Below are 25,707 nucleotides of genomic sequence, written 5' to 3' on the forward strand. Positions count from 1 at the left end.
CCCACGCCGGGACACGGACCCGGCGTCGCTGCGGGGACCTCCTCGCTAGGCCCGGCCGGCCACGCCCGAGGGTGGTCCCTTTCTGACCCCGGACCACCCCTGCTTCTTCCCTCGCGTCCGGCAGGCCCGCGTCGAGAGGGCCCGCTTTACTCCTCCCCTTTCTCCGCCTCCCGCGGCGTCCGCGCGGAGAGGCGTCGCCCCGGATCTGAGGTTCTGGAGGAAGGCTCCTTTTTTTGGAAGAAGGATAAATTCACCTTCTAGGTGAGTCTATCCCAGGGGGAGGAAGGAGGGAGAGGAGGAGGAGGAGGATCTGTCCTGTAGTTCATGGGGGTGGTATGCTGGTGGAAGGGGATGCGATGCCTCAAAGAGAAGTGAGGTTGGAAAAAAAGTAGTGTTGTAACCCGAAAATATTTGGGGTGGTTCTAAGGCTGGATGATGAATTAAACCCAAAATGACTATTTTCAGTAAGTTGCCCTCATTCAACGGGCTCTCATAGAGAACCGTAGTATTAAGATTTAAATCTTTAAGAGTGTATTTGTGAATTATTTCTTAAAAGCCGCGTGCTCCAAGAAGGGTCTTTTGCTTCCAGAAAAAATACCTCAGTGCATAAAACTGACTCCTTCCGTCTCAAAACAGGTGACCTGTGCCCTGGAGTTAGGGAGCATTGTGCTATGGATTATGTGAAACCACAAAATAAACATGGTAAATTTTATTGAGGGAAAACAGCACAGCGGCTTTTGTGTTCAAAACTAGCATGAATAGTACATTATGAAGTAGAAGCCAACATTTGTATCAAGTATACACGTTTTCTTTCTTGAAGTTTCTTGCTAGAGACTGCCTTCAAGTTGGGAGGTTTGCGTTTAGTATCTACCCTTGAGATACTTAATTGGAAAAGTTTAGAGGCACAGGGATCTACCCTTATTTCCTTATGAATCATACCTAGAATCGTAGCATCAGAGCCCAAAGCAGTTTGTGATTTTTTTTAATCTGTAATATTTGAACTTGAAAATGTTTTCTGTGCTAAGTAAATACATCAAAACTAAAATTTATTTGATATTCAGCTTAATATGGTACTTATAATAGAAAGACCAAACGAAAATGTAGCCTTTGGCACAATCTAGAAGCAGTCAGAAAAGAGGGTTAAGATGTCCTGAGAGTTTCCATCAAAAGCCAGATTTCTGGATCTTTGAGGAAAATGAGATCTGGCAACACTAGATCCACACCACATGGCAATCAGTTAGCTGCACCCTTTAGACTCACATGTTGTCATTTTTGCCACAGTTCCTCACCACTTTTTATTGCATCACACTTGAGTCACTCATTTTCATTATAGGTCTATATGATAGAGGTATTTGAATTTGTAGCCCTAGTTTTTGTAGTATTTTTCTTTTCGTTTGACTTGCATAGATAATGTCAGCTTTGACTTAATCTCAAGAGAAATAAACAGAATGCAAATTTGTTTGACTTAATGGAATGTGAAAGGTATTTTAAATGACGAATTATCAAGAGATTTTGGAAAGATTTTCAGATGTGTAAATTCAAGAAAAATGTAGGAATCCTTAAAAATAACATATTAGTACTGGTGAAAGATACTATACATGTAGTTTTGATGAATATGAAGCAGAAAGATGCTATTATGTGTGTTTTATTAACATTTACTGAGTTTGCATTGTAAATGAAGAAAATGAGCAATGGACAATGTATAAAATATCTCCAGCCGATTTAAAATGTGGCTCTGCTTTTAATAGTATTGTGATCTGTTTAATTTCTTCCCAAAATTTTAATTTATGTAGATTTAACACAACTCTAGTTTTATTAAATTCTTTGGAATGATATGATTTAAGAGCACTAGATAGGTCAGGCCATCCCAAAGAAGAATTAACTATATATTTTTTTGTTAATCTGGATTTACAACACTTGCTTATTCAGGAATGGATTAACTGATGACCAGGCTCTGACCTCACTAACTGCCCAACTGCTTTCTAAGCCACTGATAATGAAGCTTAAGCTTTGAGGAGGGAGATGACAGTTGCCGTATATGTCTGTGTACATCTCAGATTGCTTTCTAAAGTCAAATGCAAAAATTGTAGGACTGAATGCCATTTTTGTGTAACTAATACTATTGCTGCTCTCCACTCTGGTATAGATAATAGCAGAGTTCAATTAATAAGTGCTTATTAAATAACTTTCCAAATATATTTTACCAGCCAGTTTTTTTTCTGTGTGTGTTTTTAGTAATAGATTTTTAGGATTCATATATCATGAAATTCACTATTTTAAAGTATCCAGTGCAGTAGCTTTTAATAAATTCACAAAGTTGTGCCACCACCACTAATTTCAGAAACACTCGCATTACATAAAAAAAAGAAAATCCCTTACCCATTAGAAGTCACTTCGTAGTTTTCCGTCCCCCCAGCCTCTGACAACCTCTAATGTACTTTTTGTTTCAATAAACTCATCTATTCTGGAGATTTCATGTAAATGGAATCATAATATCATATGTGGACTTATGTGACTGGCTTCTTTCACTGGGCATAATTTTTTCTTTTTATTTTGTTTCCTTTTTTTTTTTTTTTGAGTTGGAGTCTCACTCTGTCACCCAGGATGGAGTGCATTGGCATGCTCACAGCCACCTGCTGGGCTCCGGTGATCCTTCTGCCTCAGCCTTCCAAGTAGCCGAAACTACAGCCACGCGCTATCACGCCTGGCTAAATTTTTTTAATTTTATTTCTTTTTTATTTTTTTTATTTTTTATTTATTGTAGAGATGAGGTCTTGCCGAGTTGCCTGGGCTAATCTCGAACCTGCGGGCTCAAGCAATCCACTCTCCTAGGCCTCCCAAAGTGCTGGGATTACAGGCTGAGCCACCAAGTCTGGCATCTATAATTTTTTCAAGATGTGTTTCTGTTCGTGTTGTAGCATGTATCGATGCCATCCTTTTTTGTTGACAAATATTACTCCATTGTATGAATATATCATATTTTTTAATCTCTTCATCAATTGATGAACAATTGGATTGTTTCTACATTATTCATAACGTCGATAAAAACATTTGATCACAATTTTTTTATGGATACATGTTTTCATTTTTCTTGAATATGTAGTGGAATTCTTGGGTCATGTGGCAACTATATGTAACCCCTTACAGAACTGCCAGACTGTTTTCCAAAGTGGCTGTATCATTTTACATTCCTGTCAGTAGTGTATGAAGGTTTCAATTTCTCTAAATCGTCACCAACACTTAATATCATTGTCCTTTTGATTGTAGCCATTCTGATGGATGTAAAGTAGTACACCTCGCTGTGGTTTTGATTTGTATTTCCCTGATGATTAAGATATTCATCATCTTTTTTTGTGTTTGTTGGTCATTTGATAATCTTTGGAAAAAGCCTTTTCAGATTCTTTGCCCGTTTGTATATCTTTTTTATTTATTTTGAGTTTTGGTCTCACTCCGTTGCCCTTTGGCAGCCTCCAATTCCTGGTGTAAGCCATTGCACCCAGCCCCGTTTATATATCTTTGGAGAAATGTCTCTTCAAATCCTTTGCCTGTTTTTTAGTTGGGTTATTTATCATTTTATTATTGAATTGTAAATCTTTAAATATATATTCTAGATACAAGTTCCTTATCATATTTTGATTTGCATATATTTTCTCAATTCCATGGGTTGTCTTTTCACTTTCTTGGTGGTGTTCCTTGAAACACAAGTTTTAAATTTTGATAAAGTTCAGTTTATATGTTTTTACTTTGTCGCTTGTGCCTTTGGTGTATGTGTTCCAACACCAATTCTCTAACACCAGCTGAATGTCCTAAACTTCATTTCTGACACTAACTACCTGTGGTTGGCATCAGATCCCACAAATTAAAGGGCAAGTTCTCCAATAAGATTTCCCTTAATTCGAACAACAGCTGTAAGTGGAGTCCCTAGGCTACCCACACTTTTGCCTTGCCAACTGAAATTCAAGGCTTCCCACAATCCTTTCAGGGTTGATAGTTCACAAAAAATGACTCGCATAACTCACTGAAAGTGCTAAACTTGCAGTTACAATTTTATTATATAGGAAACAACTCAGAAACAGGCTAATGGAATGGACACATAGGGAAAAGTCTAGGGGCAGGGAAGGAATGCAGAGTTTCTATGCCATTTTGTGAAATCCCGGTACGTTGGCTTTTCACCATACTAGTTTGCTCACCAACAAGGAAGCTTCACTGATTATCAGTGAGCCGAATTTTTATATGGAGTTCCATTACTTTGGCATGATTGATTAAATCATTGGCCACATGACTGAACTCAAACTCAAGCCCTACTCCCCTTCTTGGAGGCTGGTCTGGCCAGTTTATTCCTCTCATCATCTGGTTGATCTTTCTGGTGAACTGCCCACCATCCTGAAGCTCTATGGGGGCCTAAGATGAGGCGCCACATGAGCATAACAAAGGCACTCCTGTCTCCAGAAATTCAGAGGTTTTTGGAACTATTGGAAACCAGATATTTTGGAACTATTGGAAACCAGGTATCTAGAGAGACCAGATATTCAACAGTGTCATGTCCCCTAGCCAATTTTAAAGTTAGTTTGTATACAGCACTCAGTGACAAAGGAGAGTCACTCAGGACACACTGCCAACTTCTCCCATCTTTCACTTTAAAAATTTAATAGTGGCAAATTTCCACAAGCAAGTAGAGAGGTGCCCTGCTGTTAATGTAATCTGTTCCACTGTTTTATGTTGTACCCTGCAAAGTATGGTCACAGAAGCATATGAAAAGCTAAGTAATTTCTGTTGCAGAAATATTGGAAGGATTCGTCTTCTCGGTTGTCATTAAAAGAGAAGATTCCATTGATACAACAGACTTCATTTCTTTTTTTATTTTTTTTTTTGAGTTGGAGTCTCACTCTGTCACCCAGACTGGAGTGCAGTGGCCGCTCCCAGCCACCACAGCCTCGACCTGCTGGGCTCCGGCGATCCTTCCGCCTCGGCCTTCCAAGTAGCTGGAACTACTCAACCCAGCCTCCCAAAGGCGCGGGATTACAGGCTGAGCCACCGAGCCCGGCTTATTATTTTGTTTTTATTTTTATGTATTTATTTTTTTTAGAGTTGGAGTCTCACTCCGTCACTGGAGTGCAGCGGCCTCTACCTGCTGGGCTCCGGCGATCCTTCCGCCTCAGCCTTCCGAGTAGCCGGAACTACAGGCGCGCGCTACCATGCCCGGCCAATTTTTTGATTTATTGTATAGATGAGGTCTCGCCAAGTTGCCCAGGTGGGTCTCAAACCCGCGGGCTCAGGCAGTCCACTCACCTCAGCCTCCCAAAGGCACGGGATTACAGACTGAGCTACCGAGCCCAGCTCAGACTTCATTTCTTACAATAAGGATTACAAGGATTGCACTTAGAGATTACCTCTCTTAGACATTCTTCCTAGACTTAAAAATTCATTTTGCTGCTTGGTCTAGAAAAGATATTGAATGCCTAATATTAAATATATTGGAAAAACAGAAATACTGTTTTCTGATGACACTTTTACTCAGCACTTACTACTTTCTTAGTAGGTTTTTCATTTTTTCTTGATTACAGTTTCATTACTTGCATATAATACATTTATTATTTTATTCTGAATACAGAGTATATCTTAAGCGCTTGTATTAAGTTTTTTATTACACATACTGAGACTTGTCAAAATAAATGTGCTGTGGGAAAGAGAAACCAATCATGCATAAATGATTCAGAAAATCTACTTTAATGATATTTGGCTTTGTTTAAGTATATATTAACAATTACTTAAAAGCAGTAAGAAAGATAAAAAATAAGAACTGGTCCCTGCTTTCAGGGAAGCCAATGATGTAGCTAGACATGATCACAATGAATAATACAAGGGAAAGAATTTGAGGGGAAAAGAAATTTTGAGGATTAGTTTGGAACCCTTAAATCTACCACTTAGGCCTTGGTACTGGAAAGTAAGTGTAATAGAATAATCTGATATTAAATGTCATCTCAGTATTGCTTATCTAACAAATACAGCTAATAAGCAGAAATAGACAGATTGAAGTGCCACCAGAGACTGTTTTTGTGGAAACCAAGGGAAAAGCAAGCAATGTCTAATGCAATGCAAAGATCAAAATAAGATAATTATTTTTGCAAAATAAGGTAATTTTTTTTTACTGGAATTGGCAATTAAGATTCAGTCTTTGAGAAGCCTGTTGATTTTCTCAGTTTTTTGGATTGAAAGGTAGAGGTAAAAGCCAATTTGAAAAGAGAGTAAGAGCAAATATGAGAAGCAGCAGCCACTGCACCAGTAGTGTCAGCCTATATTGTACTCAATTAACATAAATCCATCCCTAATGACTAATAGGACATCTCTGATATTCCCTGAGGCTTAGACCTAACACAAGCAAATTTATACTAGAGTTTTATTTGTAATGTTGACACTAATATTTTCTTTTTCTTTTTTTTTTTTTTTTGAGTTGGAGTCTCACTCTGTCACCCAGACTGGAGTGCAGTGGCTGCTCCCGGCCACTGCGCCTCAACCTGCTGGGCTCCGGCGATCCTTTCGCCGCAGCCTTCCGAGTAGCTGGAACTACAGGCGTGCGCTACCATGCCCGGCTAATTTTTTGATTTTACTGTAGAGATGAGGTCTCACCAAGTTGCCCAGGTGGGTCTCGAACCCGCGGACTCAGGCAGTCCTCTCACCTCAGCCTCCCAAAGGCATGGGATTACAGGCTGAGCCACCGAGCCCAGCGACACTAATATTTTCAACACAATTCAAATCACTGTCCCACTCAAACCACGGCCTCACATCGAAAAGGTGGGGCTCTTCATCCTCGCATGCACTTATCCCCACACATGACGTGTTCCCCTCTCTGAGAACCCAGTCTTTTCATTGCTTTCCTATCTCCCAAACTTTCCACATGCCATTAGGAACTCTGTGTCTCCTGTCAGATGGGAACTTTGTCAACTGTTTTATCCTACTCCCTCAAACCTATTCTTACCCATACCCTTTACCCTTGAAAGGCAAAGGAGGTGGAGTTATCCCTTTTGCTATCAATAAGCCAGTCTCAACCTGGATGCTCTAAACTCATTCTGCCTCACTTCTTTTAGGATTCTCACTCCCTAAGTTATTCTCTTTATCTATTGTTGTCTTTAACTCTCCAAATTGAGTCTTTCAACTTCTACCTCTATGTCCTCCCATTGAAAAAGGTAGAGATTTTTCCTCTAGGTTCTCTTCTCTTCCCTTCCTCGTAGTTTGTAACTATGCTTTTATAAGATAGTCTGCCTGTGAAGTCTCTTCCTCACTGCATATGCTCCTGATCTTATTGTAATTAAGGTATTTCTTGGGCAACTCTACCGCAGTTGCTTTTCCTAGTCACTTCTATTTGTTAAATCCAGTGGCCACTTTGTGGCTTTAGCCTTTTTACTTGATCTCTGACCATTTGACATTACCAGCCATTCACTCCTTGAAATTATTTTTCTTGTGGTCCATGATATCACTCTCTCCTGGTTTCCTTTATGTGCTCCTTGTTTTCTGTCCTTAAAGGACCCATCTCTCCTTAGCTCTTGTTAATTTTCACCAGGATTCCGTCCTTAGCCTTCCCCACAATGTAAAAACATGCTCAAGTATATATCCTCTTCAAAACAATATTTGTTTCACCCTTTGTTCCTCTTTAAGTTACTACCTTATCAGTCAGCATGTCTTTATGGCTATGCCAGTACATTTAAACAGTTCCTTTTCTAGAATATAAAGACACAGAGCAGGATTTCAGAAATCTTTACCTGGAATGCCAGTTTGCCTTCTCTGGACAAGTCTCTGGATTATTGAGTCTGCATTATTTTATCCTCTGTAGCTCATTCATAGTACTTTTTTAAAAAACTACAGCACTTAATTACATTTTTCACTGTAATTCTACTTCCCCAATAATGTGATTTTCCTGAGAACAGGAAAATTATTTTTGGTCTTTTTAATGGCACAGAAATACCCCTCATGTCTTATACATAGTATGTATTCAATAAATGCTGGATGAAGTTTTTTTGTTGGTGGTTCTGTTTTGTTTGCCACGAGCAGAAGCCCAGTGCGCTTTGATTGAGGGACCTGGGTAAACAGCTATATTTACTATGAACAGTATAGTAAGCATACTGATGGACTGATAAAGAAGTACTTCATTCCTGATACCGTAGTTGCTCCCATCAGGAGGATGAAGAGCGATATAACTGTCAGATAGCTAGTTCTAGTAGTTTTAAAGATAATGGAAGGAAAAAAGTGAGGGTAGTTATAGATGACAAACTAAGTAAACACAGTTGATAGGATATTAATCAATTAGGATGCTCTCAACTACAGGTAACAGAAAACCTAAAAATGACTTGAGCAATAAAGATACATTTATGTCATAATAGAAAATGTGTAAGTAGGGCAGTTTCAGGTAGATTGATGATACCAAGGACCCAGGTTCCCTCTGTTTTATCTGCTTTGCCATCTTTATATATTGGTGTGTCCTCTTAAACTGGCTCCCCCCTTAAGGTCTCAAGATGGCAGTCACCATTCCAGGTATCACTTGCAAATGAAAATGTCTCAAGGCAGAAAAAGGAACGTTTGTTTTTAAGAGTCTGAGCCCCTCTTAAGAGTAAAGAAAACCTCAAAAGTATTCCCAGCAGACTTACCACATCATACTGGCCAGGTTCATTGACATGTGCTCAATTGCCTCTACCAGGCATGTGGCAAGGGGAATGAGAGCACCATGATTATTGGGTCTGGGTTCAACAGCACCAGTATCACCGGGGAACATGTGATAAATATACTTGTGTACGTCTCACCCCATACCTACTGAATAATTAAAGAAACTCGAGAAGTTGAGGGAGAGGGTGATGATCCAGGAGTCTGTGTTTTAACTTCTAGTAATTTTGATGCAAACAGTTTCAGAACCACTGGCTTAGAGCAGCAATCAAGAGTCATCTATTGGGTTTAGGGAAAAAACTAGCCTCCTTTGAAGGATATGAGACCAGGAAGACAAAAAGAAGCAGAGAGAATGGATGTTGGATAGGCAACCAAAAATGTCTACCCAGTTCTTCAGGGAGTAACATCTTTCTTAGTGTCAGCTGCTATTGCAGTCCCTTCCCCTTTTATTCTCTATCTGGTCCTGAAAATGTCATACTGACCTACCTACTTAATGTAAAATCAACACACTATACCTCAAAAATGTTACTCCATAGTTGTGGCTTCTAATTATCATGCTGCTGTGGCTATAATGTAGTGTAACTGTTTGCTGTGAAGGTGTTAGAGTTTCCTTAGATTATAAAAATATGAATATAAAACAAAACCATTTTAGAAACTTAAGATGATACCAGTAATCATTTCTAGGTAGTCAGATTTTTTTCTCTTTATTTTCTGCCTTTTCTAATTTTTTAGGACATTCATATTTATTTTGTACTAAGAAAAATACTGTTGCTCTTAAGAGATATATTTAAATTAAGAGTTCATAACACTTCAATAAGCATAGATTAATAAATACTATTTTCCTTCTTTTAATTTTATTATGCCCATATAGTTGTAATAACATTTTCCTTTTTGATAGGTTTCCTAAAAGACAGAAAAAATGGAGGAATCTGTACACCAAATGCAACCACTAAATGAGAAGCAGATAGCCAATTCTGAGGATGGATACGTGTGGCAAGTCACTGACATGAATCGACTACACCGGTTCTTGTGTTTTGGCTCTGAAGGTGGGACTTACTATATCAAGGAACAGAAGCTGGGCCTTGAAAATGCTGAAGCTTTAATTAGATTGATTGAAGATGGCAGAGGATGTGAAGTGATACAGGAAATAAAGTCGTTTAGTCAAGAAGGCAGAACCGCAAAGCAAGAGCCTATGCTCTTTGCACTTGCTGTTTGTTCCCAGTGCTCTGACATAAGCACAAAGCAAGCAGCATTTAAAGCTGTTTCTGAAGTTTGTCGCATTCCTACCCATCTCTTTACTTTTATCCAGTTTAAGAAAGATTTGAAGGAGAGCATGAAATGTGGCATGTGGGGTCGTGCCCTCCGGAAGGCTATAGCTGACTGGTACAATGAGAAGGGTGGCATGGCCCTTGCTCTGGCAGTTACAAAATATAAACAAAGAAATGGCTGGTCTCACAAAGATTTATTAAGATTGTCACATCTTAAACCTTCCAGTGAAGGTAAGTGTATGATCTTCATTGGGGGAAGAGGTGGGTGAGGGCCCTTCAATAAATAGTACATTTTTACTTGACATAAGACAAGTATGTAATATTTAATAGAAATAGCCTTTCGCCGGGCTCGGTGGCTCAGCCTGTAATCCCGCACCTTTGGGAGGCTGAGGTGAATGAATTGCCTGAGCCCACGGGTTCGAGACCCGCGCAACTTGGTGAGATCTCATCTCTACAGTGTCAAAAATTAGCCGGGTGTGGTAGTGTGCGCCTGTAGTTCCAGCTACTCAGAAGGCTGAGGCAGAAGGATCGCCGGAGCTCAGCAGGTCGAGGCTGCGGTGGCCAGGAGCGGCCACTGCACTCCAGTCTGGGCGACAGAGTGAGACTCCAATTCAAACAAAAACAAAAAAAAGAAATAGCCTTTCATTCTTAAGACATACATTGGTTGATTAATTCAAATATGTTTAGTGCCAACCTGGAATGAAATACCTACCACAGACAATCCAGACATTAATAATCAAGAATCCAATGACAGATGTACAGGTCAATATTCTAAAGTTTAAAATGTTACCATGCTAACTAGAACACTCCCTCAGGTGATTATAGACTATGGAAGCAGCATGGACAAGATTAAAGTTATAATAAAAAAAAGAGCTCCTTACCAGTGTATGGCAGATGGCCAGGCTGTACATACTGCTCTAGCCCCTTATCATATTTTTCCCTCCCTATCTTCCTAGGACATATGTTCCATGGAACCTAAAGGCTACCTGAAATACTGCTGAACTTAACAATTCAGGATTTAATTGTCTCCAAGTAGTCAGCCAGGGGACATGGTAACCTGAGGCAGTCTTTCTGTATCTTTGGGAAGAGACTTTTGAGAAGTTAGTTTATCCATAATAATTACTAGTCCATCATAAGGAAAAAATAAGAAAAACTCGGGCAGGAATAATTTCAAGTGTGAACTTCCATAAAAATAAACAGGTCCAAAATTTGACACTTTTTTGCACCAGAAGTGAAACTTGAAAAGACAGCCACTTGGATACGGTTTAAGTTTTAGAACTCTGTTTTAGCCAAGTTACTTACCCTGAATTTTTATACCTTTATCTGTTAAAAAGGGGGCAAAGAGAATAACCTTAAAATTATTGCTATACATGTGATAATGTATATGAAAAAATTTACGTAGCACACACAGCTCCTGACATGTAGAAGCACACTATTGATTCCTTTCCCTTCCCTTCCACGTATATTATACAATGATGTCTTCATATACAGAATCTCTTCAGTAAGTTGCAGTTTATCATTTTTGTGTATAAATGGACTTTTTCAAATAAAATTTAATAAATTATTGCAAATATATACATAGCAATTTGCTTTGATTCTTATTAGAGATTACATGTTTTTAAATAGATGCATGATACAAAAAAAGATGCAGAAAGTATGAAGTCTGCCCATCAAAAAAAAATCACTGTACATAATATGTTGTATATTACTCCAGATTTTCTTCTAAGCATATACTACTGTGTTTCACTAATTTTTTTTTTATATAATTGCTTTACTTAAAAGTATATTATTACTGTTTTTCAGGTCAGTAGAAATAGTTGAATGTATACCACTGTAAAATATACTATAATTTATTTAGCTAATATCTTATTAACAACAGTTAAGTAGCTTCTGGTTTTTTGTACTATTACAAAAATACTGCAGTGAAAAAGCTTGCACAGAGTAAATGTTTTTATAATGATTAAATCTTCAAACAATAGATGAAAGTGGCCGGTTTCCTCACATTTGCCCACCAATTGTTGTCATTGTTTTTTAACCTCTGCCAATAAAATAGGTGAAAATTCCTGTCTTGTCCTTTGAATTTACATTTTTGGGCAAAAGTTCATCTTTGTATTTGTTTACTGATTATATTTTTGGTGGATTATATTATTGTATCATTACCCTTTTACCCATTTAGTTACTATTCTTTAATATTGATTATGGTCTCCATTCAACAAATGTTTATTCGGTACCAACTATGACTGGATACTGTTCTAAGAGCTTGGGATTTATAGTACAGGAGTTCATAATTTATTGTTATATGCATTTTTCCTGGTCCCCCCTCCCTCTGTCTTTTAAGTTTTTTTGGTAGGGAGTGTTGTTTCTGGCACACTAAAGTCTGGAATTTTAGGGTAATCAAAGTTGTTTTGTGTTACATTTAGAAAGAACTTTTTCAACCTAAAGTCATAAAATATGTATATTTTTTAATTTTAAAAATGTGGGGTACAATTCATGGTTAGGTATACAAATTGTCATTATGCAGGTACCCTTATTGATGAGGTATACCCCCAGTCCACCCCTGGCAGTTTCCCACTGCTGCCAGTCCCTCTCTTCTAGTATGAAAATTGTTTGAGGTCCACTTATGAGTGAGAACACATGGTGCTCAGTTCTTTGTTTCTGTGATAGATCACTCAGTAGTATTATAGTAAAGTCATAAAAATATTTACCTGTGTTTTTTCCCAAACATATTCATGCTTAGAAAAAGTTGTTTTTTACTTTTAAATCTTTGATTCAATATAAGGACATAGGCATCTAGCTTTATTTATTGTTGAGATGCTGCTTGGTGGTATGGAAAAAGTACTGGGAAAGAAAAAGGCCCCCTATTGCTAGTTCTAATTAGACAGATTAGTTTCTGAACTTGTAAAAATAATTACTCTTTGCTTTGTTTTTTATTTTCTTGTTGTTCTATAAAATGAGGAATTAGTAGATGTTTTCTAAACTTACTTCCTCACATAGGAATTTTTAATTCTGAATTGTTACAGGCAGAACTCAAACTTGAAATTTTTTTTATTTCAATGTTATTTAAAGATGTGGGGTACAATTCAGGATTAGGGACACAAGTGGTCATTGCACAGGTAAAGTTTGGGCCTCCCCTGGTCTCCACTTCACCTGAAATCTTATTTATAATAGCAATATTATGTTGGACATAGAGAATCACTAGGTTTCTCAGAGTGAAAATAGTTTTTGGGGGGTTTTTTGAGTTGGAGTCTCACTCTGTCACCCAGACTGGAGTGCAGCAGCCACTCCCGGCCACCGCAGCCTTGACCTGCTGGGCTCCGGCAATCCTTCCGCCTCAGCCTTCCAAAAGCAGCCAGAACTACAGGCGTGCGCTACCATGGCCGGCTAATTTTTGATTTATTGTAGAGATGAGGTCTCGCCAAGTTGTCCAGGCAGGTCTCAAACCCGCAGGCTCAGGCAATCCACTCACCTCAGCCTCCCAAAGGTGCGGGAAATCGTTTTGAAACAAACTAAGTAAGCTACAGAATAAGTAATGTTTTAATGACTTAATTGAAATGTGCTACATTTATAATAGATAAAACTAGTCAAAATGTGATTCAATTAATCAGGTATTTGTGCACCTACTGTAGCCAACACAGTTATAGAACTGGGTAGTATAAAACTGCTTTAAGGAATTTTTATTTTTATTGGAAAAACAAAATAGAAGACATACTTACATGACAATAATCTAAAATGATTTTATACCAACATCTGGAAGATAGCAAGTTATAATACTTTAGTTCTTACATGTTAATATTAACTTTTTATTAAATTTAATTCAGTGTTCAAAAATAACACATAGAGCCAGGCATAGTGACTCATGCCTATAATTCCAGCACTTTGGGAGACTAAGACTGGAGGATTGCTTGGGCCTAAGAGTTTAAGACCAGACTGGGTACTGTGGCAAGACCTGGCTCTACAAAAAATGTGAAAAATTAGCCAGGTGGTGTACACCTGTAGTCTAAGTTGCTTGGGAGCCCGAGGCAGGAGAATTGCATAAGCCCAGGAGAGTTCAAGACTGCAGTGAGCTGTGATTGTACCACTGCACTCCAGCCTAGGTGACAGCAAGACCGTGTCTCAAAAAAAAAGATTTCATAGGCTCAATTTGATTTAGATGTGTGTTTCATTTGGTCTATACAATATTTTAGGAGAAAAAATGAATTTTTTATCAATAGTTTTTAAAAATCAAAAGATATAAAAATCCATATTCAGGCTTCTTTTGAAGGTACATTTTTTGGCAATACTAAACCAATGCTTGGCTAAAACACTTGTCAGGGCATACTCTTAAGTAATCACTGCTCTGATGACTATTATATCACCATGGCTTGTTTTATTTATTTTACCTGTCTTCCTTCATAGACATTTGAATTTTATAATTCATTTTCCACTTTTTACAGAAGTAGGGAAACTTAAGATTTAGAACGATTACCATTTATTGGCAGTATACATTAGAACCCAGATTTTCTCACCCCAAATCCAAAGCTCTTTCTTCTATTAGAAGAAATACTGGAAGGAATAAACAAATTACTGTTTCCCCCTTTTTAAAAAATGTGGCCTCTGATACTTATCAGCTATTAAAACAATTTTAAAAGACCCACCTGCCTGTCCACTTTCACTTTTCTCTGCTGTTCATAAATATATATTTGTTCAACAGCAAAAAAGGGACAAGTAAATACTGGGGGTGCCAAAAATATGTATACACATTTAAGAAATGTTTGCTGTAATCAGACGTATCTGGTAACCACTTTGAGCACCTCTTGTAATTGCAGAAGTCAAACGAGACTTGTATTCATCTTTTGTTATCTGCATATGTTATTACAATTTTAATACAGTTTTTTCCGTTCTTAAAGTGTGCGTACATTTCTTTCACCCTATGTATAATATTGGGATAGATCTGTATGCTTGTGAGTTGTTCTGAGATTGCAGACACGATATGGGAACTGTCTACCAAAGTTTCTAATGCTGGTGCCCCCAAAAAGAAAACCCTCTGTAATAAAATTATTCTGGATATAGCTGTTTTTTTTTTTTCCTCCAGAGTCTCATATTTAAATAGTAATAATAGAATAAGCAAAATTCACTCAATTTGCTTAAATTTCTTTGTTGTATCATAGGAAACAACATCCTAGTTTAAAGACATTAACTCCCGTGTATCTAGTTGTTTATCATATAATATATTCTCAGAAAATATGTTCTATTTTTTAGTTGGTAATTCCACATGCTTTCTTCTATTTTTTTTCCTTGTTAAAGGACTTGCAATTGTGACCAAATATATTACAAAGGGCTGGAAAGAAGTCCATGAATTGTATAAAGAAAAAGCACTTTCTGTGGAGACTGAAAAATTGTTAAAATATCTGGAGGCTGTAGAGAAAGTGAAGCGCACAAAAGATGAACTGGAAGTCATTCACCTAATAGAAGAACATAGATTAGTTAGAGAACATCTTCTAACAAATCACTTAAAGTCTAAAGAGGTAAGTAAATTATTATGCATTACAGCATGTGATTAAACCTGAGTAACTTATATGTGTTAAAAGGATAAACTTTGGTAACTATATATTCTTTTAAAAAGAGAAATTAAAATATATCTTGAAATTAATGTTTATTTAAAACACCTAACATGATACCCTGATGTAGCTGGCATTGGTGTTAGTTTTACTCCAGAAAATATGCTGCCTTGCACTTGGATGGATTTAGAGTCTATCATACTCAATGCTCTATCACAGAAATAACTGAATATTACATGTTCTCACCCATAAGTAGATCTTGAACATTTATCATAACACTGCAAGAAAGGGATTGGCAGTAGCAGGACACTGCCGGGGGTTGGGAGGAACGCACATAAATCACCAAGAGTACCTGATCCTAAACCAAGCGAAGTGAGAACCAAAGGGAGGCCCCAACATTCACCTGAATGTAGAGACCACTTGTATACCTAATCCTGACTTGTACTCCACATCTTTAAAATAAGATAAGGGCTGGGCTTGGTGGCTCAGACTGTAATCTCAGCACTTTGGGAGGCTGAGGCAAGTGGATTGAGACCAGCCCAGGCAACTTGGTGAGACCTCGGCTCTACAATAAATCAAAAAAATTAGCTGGGCGTGGTAGCACGGGCCAGTAGTTCCTGCTACTTGGAAGGCTGAGGCGAAAGGGTCACTGGAGCCCAGTAGGTTGATGCTGGGGTGGCCATGAGTGTGCCACTGTACTCCAGCCTGGGCGACAGAGTGAGACTCCAACTCAAAAAATAAAATAAATATATATCCTGCCTTGCTGATTAAAACAAAAATATCTGTGCATTTCATTCATAAAATATACTTCTTTATTCAAGTTAGCTTACTTGATAAACCTTTGACCAGGTCACTAAGACACATTTTCCTTCTAAAAGTACTCTGTATTCTGAATCCCAAATGAAAACCTTAAAACTGTATTATGGGCCGGGCTCAGTGGCTCAGCCTGTAATCCCAGCGTTTTGGGAAGCCGAAGTGAGTGGATTGCCCGAGCCCGCAGCCTGCCTGGGCAGGTGAGACCTCATCTCTACAATAAATCAAAAAGTTAGCTGGGCATGGTAGCGCGTGCCTGTAGTTCCAGCTATTTGGAAGGCTGAGGCGGAAGGATCGCCAGAGCCCAGCAGGTCGAGGCTGTTGCACTTTAGTCTCAAAAAATAAATAAATAACAACAACAAAACTATATTATAATATTATTACTGATATAGGTATGTTATACTGATTCATTTCCCCTTAATTCCTGATATGTCTCCCTATTTTATTGCTATAGGTATGGAAGGCTTTGTTACAAGAAATGCCTCTTACTGCGTTACTAAGGAATCTAGGAAAGATGACTGCTAATTCAGTGCTTGAACCAGGAAATTCAGAAGTATACTTAGTATGTGAGAAACTGTGTAATGAAAAACTATTAAAAAAGGTGAGTGTTATCATTGTCCTTTATTAGCTGCTACTATCTGAAAAAGTTGGCTCCTAAATTTTGGAAGTGCAGTCAGTAAATTTTTTAAATATTCTGAGACATTTATCATACCAAACTGCATTTTGACTCTTAAATCTAAGTTAACACATTCTCATTTTTTACTTTTATGAAATGTTATTAGCTACAGTAGCATAAAAGTCTAAGAAATACACTTACCTATTTTTTACTTGAATTTTGTATTTACTTTCTGTCTTTGTTTTACTTCTAGGCTCGTATACATCCATTTCATATTTTGATTGCATTAGAAACTTACAAGACAGGTCATGGGCTGAGAGGAAAACTGAAGTGGCACCCTGATGAAGAAATTTTGAAAGCGTTGGATGCTGCTTTTTATAAAACGTTTAAGGTATTTGTTTGATTTTTGTTTTACTATCTTTTGTAAAAATACATTTCAAGGGTAGTAGCAGTAGTTAAGCCATTTTTTATTAGATTTTCATTTGTTTAGTTCATGTGAGGCAGGTATATAATTAACATTGTAAGTTTATGAGTAAAGTATTTCTCTTTACCTTTGGGCAGCAACTAATTATCCTGAGATAATTTTGATAATTTTTAAATAACTAAACTTTAAAATTTGCATTCTTGTATGGTCCTTTGACTTCGTCCTCTGTTCTGTTTTTTTCTCATTAATTGGTAGATGTATCTCATTAGTCTTGATAGGGAATGAGTTTTTAGGAATGAAAATACCACATCAGAGACATAAGTTAAAATGTTTTATTTTTTAAATGTTTTGCTATATACAATAAAATACTAGCGCCAATTCAGTAGCAAATTTAAAAGATTATACCCCATGACCAACATGCAAAGCTGGTTCAACATATGAAAACCAATCAGTGTAACACATCATATTAGTAGAATGAAGGGCCAAAATCCACATGATCATCTCTACTGATACAAAGAAAGGATCTGATGAAATTCAACACCTTTCATGATTTTTACAAAAACACTCAATAAGCTAGGACTAGAAGTGAGCTTTCAACATGATAAAGCTCATAGATTTGAAATTAAATTTAAAAACCTATACCTAACATTTAAAAACCTATACCTAACATATATTAAATGGTGAAAATTGAAAGCCTTTCTCATAAGATTAGGAACAAGAAAAAGAATGCCCACTTTTTCCACTTTGATTCCACATAGTACTGGAAGTTCGAGCAATAAGGCAAGATGATGAAATAATAAAAGACAACCACACTGGAAAGGAAATATCTCTAGTCTCAGATGCTGTGCTTTCATTTGTAGAAACCACTAAAAAAATCCACAAAAAACTTAGAGTTAACAAATTAATTTAGCAAAGTTCTAGGATACAAAACAGCACATAAAAATCAGTTGCATTTATATATACTAGCAATGAACAATCCAAAAAAGGAAATTAAGAAAACATATCCATTTACAATACCATGAATGAATTTAAGAAGCTGCAAGACTTATCCACTTGGCAAAGGACCATACAAGAATGCAAATCTGAACTACAAAACATTGATGAAGGAAATTAAAGAAAATATGAACAAGTGGAAAGACATCCATGTTCATAGTTTGGAAGACTTAATATTGTTAACAAGATAATACCATCCAAGCATTCCCTTTCAAAATCCCAATGGCATGTTTTACAGAAATAGAAAAATCCATTCTAAAATACCTGAGAAATTTCAAGTGACCCCCAAATACCCAAAACAATCTTGAAAAGAAGAACGAAGTTGGAGGACTCATACTTCTGAATTTTAAAACTTACTACAAAGCAGCAGTAATCAAAACAATGTGACATAAGGATAAATGTATAGACCAATGAAGTAGAAGAGAGACCAGAAATAAAAACCTTTAATATATAGTCATTTGACTTTGACAAGGGTACCAAGATGATTCACCAGGGAACAGACAGTCTTCAACAAATGGTGTTGGAAAACTGCATATCCACATGCAAAAGAATGAAGTTTGATCATTACCCTGCACCACATTCAAAAATTAGTGGATCAGTGACCTAAATTTAAAAGTTAAAACTGTAAAACACCAAAAACACAGGCAATAAAAGTAAAAAATAGATAAATTGGACTTCATAAAAATTTAAAATGTTATGCATAACAGGAAAGTGAATAGATAACCTACATAATGAGAGAAAACATTTGTAAATCATGCATCTGTTTAGGGCTTAATATCCAGAATATAAAGAACTCCTACAATTAATTCAACAGTAAAAATACAAACAACTCAACTTAAAAATGGCCAAGTACTCACAACAAACATTTTTTTCAAAGATACACAAATGAACAATAAGCACATGAAAAATGTTCAACATCATTCATCTTCAGAGAAATGCAAATCAAAACCATAATTTACCACTTCACATCTAGTTGGATGACTAATATTTAAAAAGCAGAAAGAAGCCGGGCTCGGTGGCTCAGCCTGTAATCCCGTGCCTTTGGGAGGCTGAGGTGAGTGGATTGCCTGAGCCCGTGGGTTCGAGACCCGCCTGGGAAGTGAGACCTCATCTCTACAATAAATGAAAAAATCAGCCAGGCGTGGTAGCACATGCCTGTAATTCCGGCTACTTGGAAGGCTGAGGTGGAAGGATAGCCAGAGCCCAGCAGGTCGAGGCTGCCATGGCCGGGAGCAGCTACTGCACTCCAGTCTGGGCGACAGAGTGAGACTCCAACTCAAAAGAAAAAAAGAAAAAAAAAGCAGAAAGAATTGGGAAGGATGTGGAGAAATTAGAACCTTAGTATATAGCTGGTAGGAATGTAAAGTGGTACTGCCCCTGTGGAAAACAGCTGGGCAGTTCTCAAAATATTAAACATAAAATTACCATCCAGCAATTTCATGTATATCTGTATACCCCAAATAATTGAAAACATATATTCAAACAGTTATTTGTATACCAATGTTTACAGTAACATGATTCATAATAGCCAAAAGGGTAGAAACAACCTAAGTGTCCATCAGCAGATGGACAGATAAATAAAATGTGGTATATACGAGGGGGGACCCCCAAAAACCCAGAATTTAATGTATAAAAAATGGTATACTCTTACATATTTTAACTTGTCACCTTCAAAGTACTCTCTATTTGATGTAATGCACTTATCGAGATACTTTTTCCACTGTTCAAAACAGTTTTTGAGCTCATCAATTTTGATGCCTTTTAGTGCTTCTGTTGATTTTTGTTTCACCTCTTCCACATCAGCAAAACATTTCCCTTTGAGGAGTTTTTTTCATCCGGGAAAACAAAAAAACATAAACATCGCTCAGGTGAGATCAGGTGAATAGGGTTGGTAGAGCTCAGAGGTCATGCCAGTTTTGATCAAAAATGGCTAAACACTATGTGGTATGTGCAGGTGCACACTAAATCACCCATCATGAAATGGGCAGTAAGTTGAAAGACTCTCCAAAAAAAATTCACTGAAGCTGATCACAGCCTTTCGCAACAACACTAAGCCAGTACACCGATGCAATGGGTTCCTGGAACACTTACCTAGTGGGGGAAGCCAGTACTACAGGGAGTCCGATCTCCAAAAAATAATTCTGAGGTTTTTTGCCCACCCCCCCGCACGTACAATGAAATATTATTCAGCCTTAGGAGAGAATGAAATTTGATACATGCTACACCATGGTAAACCTTGAAAACATTATGCTAAGTGAAATAAGCCAGACTAGTATATGATTCCATTATATGAGGTATCCTGTAGGATAGACAAATTCATAGAGACCTAAGTAGAATGGAAGTTGCTAGGGGATAAGGAGAGGTAGGAATGGAGAGTTATTACTTAAGTAATACAAGTTTCTATTTGGGATGATGAAAAAGTTCTGGAAATAGAGGTTGTAGTTACACAACATTATGAATGTACTTAATGCCAATGAATTGTATACTTAATGTTTAAAAAGGTAAATTTTATTTTACTTATATTTTACCACAGTACAAATTTCTTCTGCTAGAAAGTCTCATTTTATTTTAATGAGGAAATATTTTTAAAATAGGCTGGTAACTTCTTTAAATAAAATTATTGATTATTTTATTTCCTTTGTTTTACCTGTAAGAGCTAAGCATCTTTTTTTATTTATCCTTTTTAAAATTTTTCAGTCATAGCTGCCATGCCAGAATAAGCATTTATAAACAGTTGTCAATTAATTCGGATATCAGAAATCAGAAATCTTTTCATTACAGAATCTTTTGAATGTTAGAAATTTAATGTTTATAATTTCTATCATTGCTTTTAATGATGGTTTTGTTTTCTCTTTAGACAGTTGAGCCAACTGGAAAACGTTTCTTACTAGCTGTTGATGTCAGTGCTTCTATGAACCAAAGAGTTTTGGGTAGCATACTCAATGCTAGTACAGTTGCTGCAGCAATGTGCATGGTGAGAACACCTATGGCAATTTTGCCACGCTAAAAAAATGTTTACTGTACTAACTTTAAAGTAAAACTTTAAAGTTGGATACGATTAAGAATTATGTTTTTGCCAGGCTTGGTGGCTCAGCCTGTAATCCCGTACCTTTGGGAGGCTGAAGTGAGTGGATTGCCTGAGCCCGCGGGTTCGAGACCCGCCTGGGCAGCGAGACCTCATCTCTACAATAAATCAAAAAATCAGCCGGGCGTGGTAGCGTGCGCCTGTAGTTCCAGCTATGTGGAAGGCTGAGGCGGAAGGATCGGCAGAGCCCAGCAGGTCAAGGCTGCGGTGACCGGGAGCGGCCACTGCACTCCAGCCTGGGCGACAGAGTGAGACTCCAACTCAAAAAAAAAAAACTTTTTTTGTTGTCATTTCTGCTTGTTTGGCTTTTTTTTTCTCTTTTCAGTCAGGGTCTCTGTCAACCAGGCTGGAGGGCAGTGATACAATCATAGTGTCCCAAGTAGCTGGGACTACAGGTCTGTGTCACCATGCCTGGTTAATTTTTTTTATTTTTTGTAGAAATGGGGGTCTTGCGGTGTTGGCCAGGCTGGTCTTGAACTCCTAATCTAAAACTGTCCTCCCACCCAGCAAAGTACTGGGAATATAGATGTGAGCCTACCATGCCCAGCCTGTAAATTTTTTATTATTTTATATGTAAAAATAATTTTGTAAAGCCAATTATTAAGTGTATTGAAAAAGCATGTCTAGAGAATAGACAGAAAACTGTTAATTTTTACAACAGAAGATTAAATATTAATGGTATAATGCTTAGAAAAATTATTTAGTAATATAAAAGATACGGGAACTAATAAGAGTCAGAAGACTAATTCTATCCTGCCTCTGTCATTTAATATTAAGCAGATGAATCATAAGCAAACTTTTTAGCTTCTTCTCTGTGACTTTATTTCTTATTTAATAAAAGTGAGAATAATACATACTCCATTTGTTTCAGGGGATTATTGTGAAAGCCAGTTTCTTTTTAAGGGTTTGTGAAGTGAAAGCTATATGACTGTTACTGTATAGTTCTAAAACACAGTAATACAAGTTTAGAAATAAAATAAGCCTCTAGTGTTTCTTTTAAACACTGTATTTATTCCCCCCAAATTTGCTGAAAATTACTGCCATTGAATTTTTCAGGTTGTCACACGAACAGAAAAAGATTCTTACGTAGTTGCTTTTTCAGATGACATGGTACCATGTCCATTGACTACAGATATGACCTTAGAACAGGTTCTAATGACTATGAGTCAGGTAAGACACTGTTTTATTAAGTTTGCATAACATGTATTGTACAATAATTTTATAATATTGATGTCATGTATGGTATTTGTGAGAGCAAAAATTGTTTTGTCTTGGTTTTCCCATAAGCAGCACAAAATTAAAAAAAAAGATACAGGCTTTGGAAAGGTTCTAAATATTGGTGCTAAACAAAATGATAATGTAAAAAGTAGTACTTATTTATTCTCATTCATGCTTTTGTTTTGAGTTAGATCCCAGCAGGTGGAACTGATTGTACTCTTCCAATTGTCTGGGCTCAACAGACAAATACAGCTGCTGATGTCTTCATTGTATTCACTGATAACGAAACCTTTGCTGGGGGTCTCCATCCTGCTGTTGCTCTGAAGGAGTACCGAAAGGTAAAAAAATTCTAATGTTGCTTCTTACCTAAATAATACTTGATTCTCCTTTATTAGGCTTTTTTTAAAAATGTTGCTGAAACTATACATTTGAGTAGGAATCCAATGTCAGTTGTGGACTCAGCAGTACTTAAAATAAGAAAAAGTATTTGTTACACATATGTAATTTATTTTAACCAGTTACAGTGCTACATGGTATTAAGAATATCCTTTGTAAAAATATTTTTGGTAATCAAAATATTTATTTTACCTTAGTTATAAATTTTTTTAATGATTCAGTGTGCGCCTTAAAAAATTAAAGGCATTATTTGCGTGTTTTCCTAAAGGGCTAAATAAAATTAAAGCAAAGCTATATGTTTTAAGTTTTATGAACATATCTATGTTCTAATGAGTGTCCTCCAATTAAACTTTCTGAAATGACATTGATGTGTTTTATCTGTATTCTCCACTATGGTTTCCGCTAGTCATACATTGGGCTATTAAGCACTTGAAATGCAGCTAGTATGGCTAGAAGTAGAAATAGAACTTGAAGAGCCTTGATTCGCAAAGTGTGGTTTCCCTACCAGCAGCCTTAGCATCACCTGGGATCTTACTAGGAATGCAGATTCCTGGGGACCACAGAGAACCTGCTGAATTAGACACTGTGTATTAGGACTCTTTAAATAATCCCTCCAGGAGATTCTGATGCATGCTTAAGTTTGAGAATCACAGATGAGGGAATAGAATTTAGAGTCAAGACAACCTGGGTTCTGAGTCCTGAATCTTTTTCTTTTACTAACTGTGAACCTGAACAAATTATTTAACTAATCTATGTCATAGTAGGTAATAGTACTTACCTTTTAGGGTTTTTATAACTATTACATTAGATATACCTTATAAAGAGTCCATTGTTGTCTGACATAGTGTGTATTCAGGATTACTTTTTCTCAAAAACTCAATTATTTTAACCTTAAATGTAGCTGTAAACAGTTTCTTATATGGGACATGTATACATATCAAAGTCATAGACCAAAAGTTGATAATTCCAGAGAGATATTTCCTTAAAAGTATACACACATACTGTTGCACCTTTTGCTATGTTGATAAAAATGTCTGGCATCCCTGAATATCCTGCCAGTCTCCATAAGTACAAAGTCCCTTGGCTGCTCAGTAATGTTCTCTGCAGGCCATAAGACAGAGAAATAGAAATTTTAGTAAGGTTCTTTACACAAATTGACTTTGTAATAAAAAGCTGTGGAGAGAGATGTTAAACTGTTTTAATTTTGAAGATATTTTACTTCTCCTTACATGCAAGTTTTTAAAATGTATTTTGATCTTTTCCTACAGAAAATGGACATTCCAGCTAAATTGATTGTTTGTGGAATGACATCAAATGGTTTTACCGTTGCAGACCCAGATGATAGAGGCATGTTGGATGTGTGTGGCTTTGATACTGGAGCACTGGATGTAATTCGAAATTTTACATTAGATGTGATTTAAAGATAAGCACCAGCATAATATAAGAGGTCCGTTGCCCTCAGTGATCTCCCTAAACAAACAGCTACTCCGTTAATCTCAGTCTGATGAAAAATGATGATATAGTATGCGCCTAATGGAAAGTTACCTTAGCAAAAAAAAAAAAAAAGGAAGGAAAAATAAAAGATGATAAGCCCAAAGTTCTATCTACTAAACTAGCTCTTGGGAAATAGCTTCAGGACTGTAGCTTCCTCTATATAATAGAGAACTTTTTGTTACTAGACACTGTAAAAATAGTTTTGCTTTGGTGAATAATACATTTATACTTAAAAGAGGTGAGAGCCAAAAGTGTAATAACACATCATGTCACTTGTTTGAGAAGTGCTTAACATTTTTAAAAATGTTTTCATTGGGAAAGGACAGCTTTGATAATGTCCAAATATTCTGAAATGCACTAGACCATATAACTGTGATGGAATATGAAACTCATCTGTAATCTTTTATACCAAGGTGGTCAAAAAACTGACATTTAACTAAATTATAAATGAGTTTTACAGATTCCTTTCATAGTTTTCTAAGATCACATAAATAACAGCTTTCTTATTCAGTGAAAGATGTTTTATTTGTGATGTTTTATTTGCACTTGTAGAGTATGTTACCATTAACCAGAAACATAATGACAACTCCTAAAAAGAGATACTAAAGTTGTGTTGGCTGAGGAATTCTATTTTGTTTACTGCCTTTGCTTTGTCATATTTTATTGCCATGAGTGACGAATGACTTGACAATAATGATTTCCTCTGAATTATAACACAGCCAGATATACACATTCTTTTTGTCTTATTCTTCAATGAAAATAACATTAAATGTTTCAAGCACTTAACTTCCCCCATTCATAATATTGAAAGTTTAATAAACAAAATCTCAACTGTAACCAGATTAGCTTTTTCCTTATTTTAAAGTAAAAATTGTTTTAATTGCTTTAAACTAATTTTTTAGTCAATTGTAAATGGGTTTTAGATATTTTTACATTGTAAACATGTCAGTGGTGTCCTTTTTGTCCATTATTCATTTTGTGGCTAAATATTCTTTTCTGATAGTGTAAAGAAATAATATAGCAAGCTAAGTCCTTCAGGTTTGAAAGGCAATTTTTGAGTAGCATACTACCATCTAAACAGTCTGTAGTAATTTATTTTCCAACTTGTGTGTATTAAACTTCCGTTTCATTACACTGAAGTGCATTATTTTATTGAGCAAGCATCCCTTCTTTATTGTGAGGTTTAACATTAAAGCAATCTTGAAATGCCA

General features: G+C 36.7%; 1 protein-coding gene across 2 annotated transcripts in view; it reads left to right on the forward strand.

Moving 5' to 3' along the window:
- Positions 1 to 25,707, forward strand: part of TROVE2 (TROVE domain family member 2) — a 26,139-nt gene extending 432 nt beyond the window's left edge. The window contains exons 2-9 of one of the 2 annotated variants that reach the window (XM_008059946.1): positions 9,551 to 10,151; positions 15,204 to 15,424; positions 16,725 to 16,871; positions 17,140 to 17,277; positions 21,161 to 21,277; positions 22,445 to 22,558; positions 22,798 to 22,944; positions 24,271 to 25,707. In XM_008059946.1, the coding sequence (XP_008058137.1) occupies positions 9,572 to 10,151; positions 15,204 to 15,424; positions 16,725 to 16,871; positions 17,140 to 17,277; positions 21,161 to 21,277; positions 22,445 to 22,558; positions 22,798 to 22,944; positions 24,271 to 24,423 (1,617 nt within the window). In that variant the 5' untranslated portion in view covers positions 9,551 to 9,571 and the 3' untranslated portion in view covers positions 24,424 to 25,707. Of the gene's footprint in view, positions 1 to 9,534; positions 10,152 to 15,203; positions 15,425 to 16,724; positions 16,872 to 17,139; positions 17,278 to 21,160; positions 21,278 to 22,444; positions 22,559 to 22,797; positions 22,945 to 24,270 lie in introns of those variants that run through there. The other variant, XM_021713310.1, reaches the window with a different exon arrangement.

Source organism: Carlito syrichta, unplaced genomic scaffold (genome assembly GCF_000164805.1).
Source record: "Carlito syrichta isolate Samal-C Ts95f unplaced genomic scaffold, Tarsius_syrichta-2.0.1 Scaffold304453, whole genome shotgun sequence".
In the NCBI taxonomy this organism is placed as follows: Eukaryota; Metazoa; Chordata; class Mammalia; order Primates; family Tarsiidae; genus Carlito; species Carlito syrichta.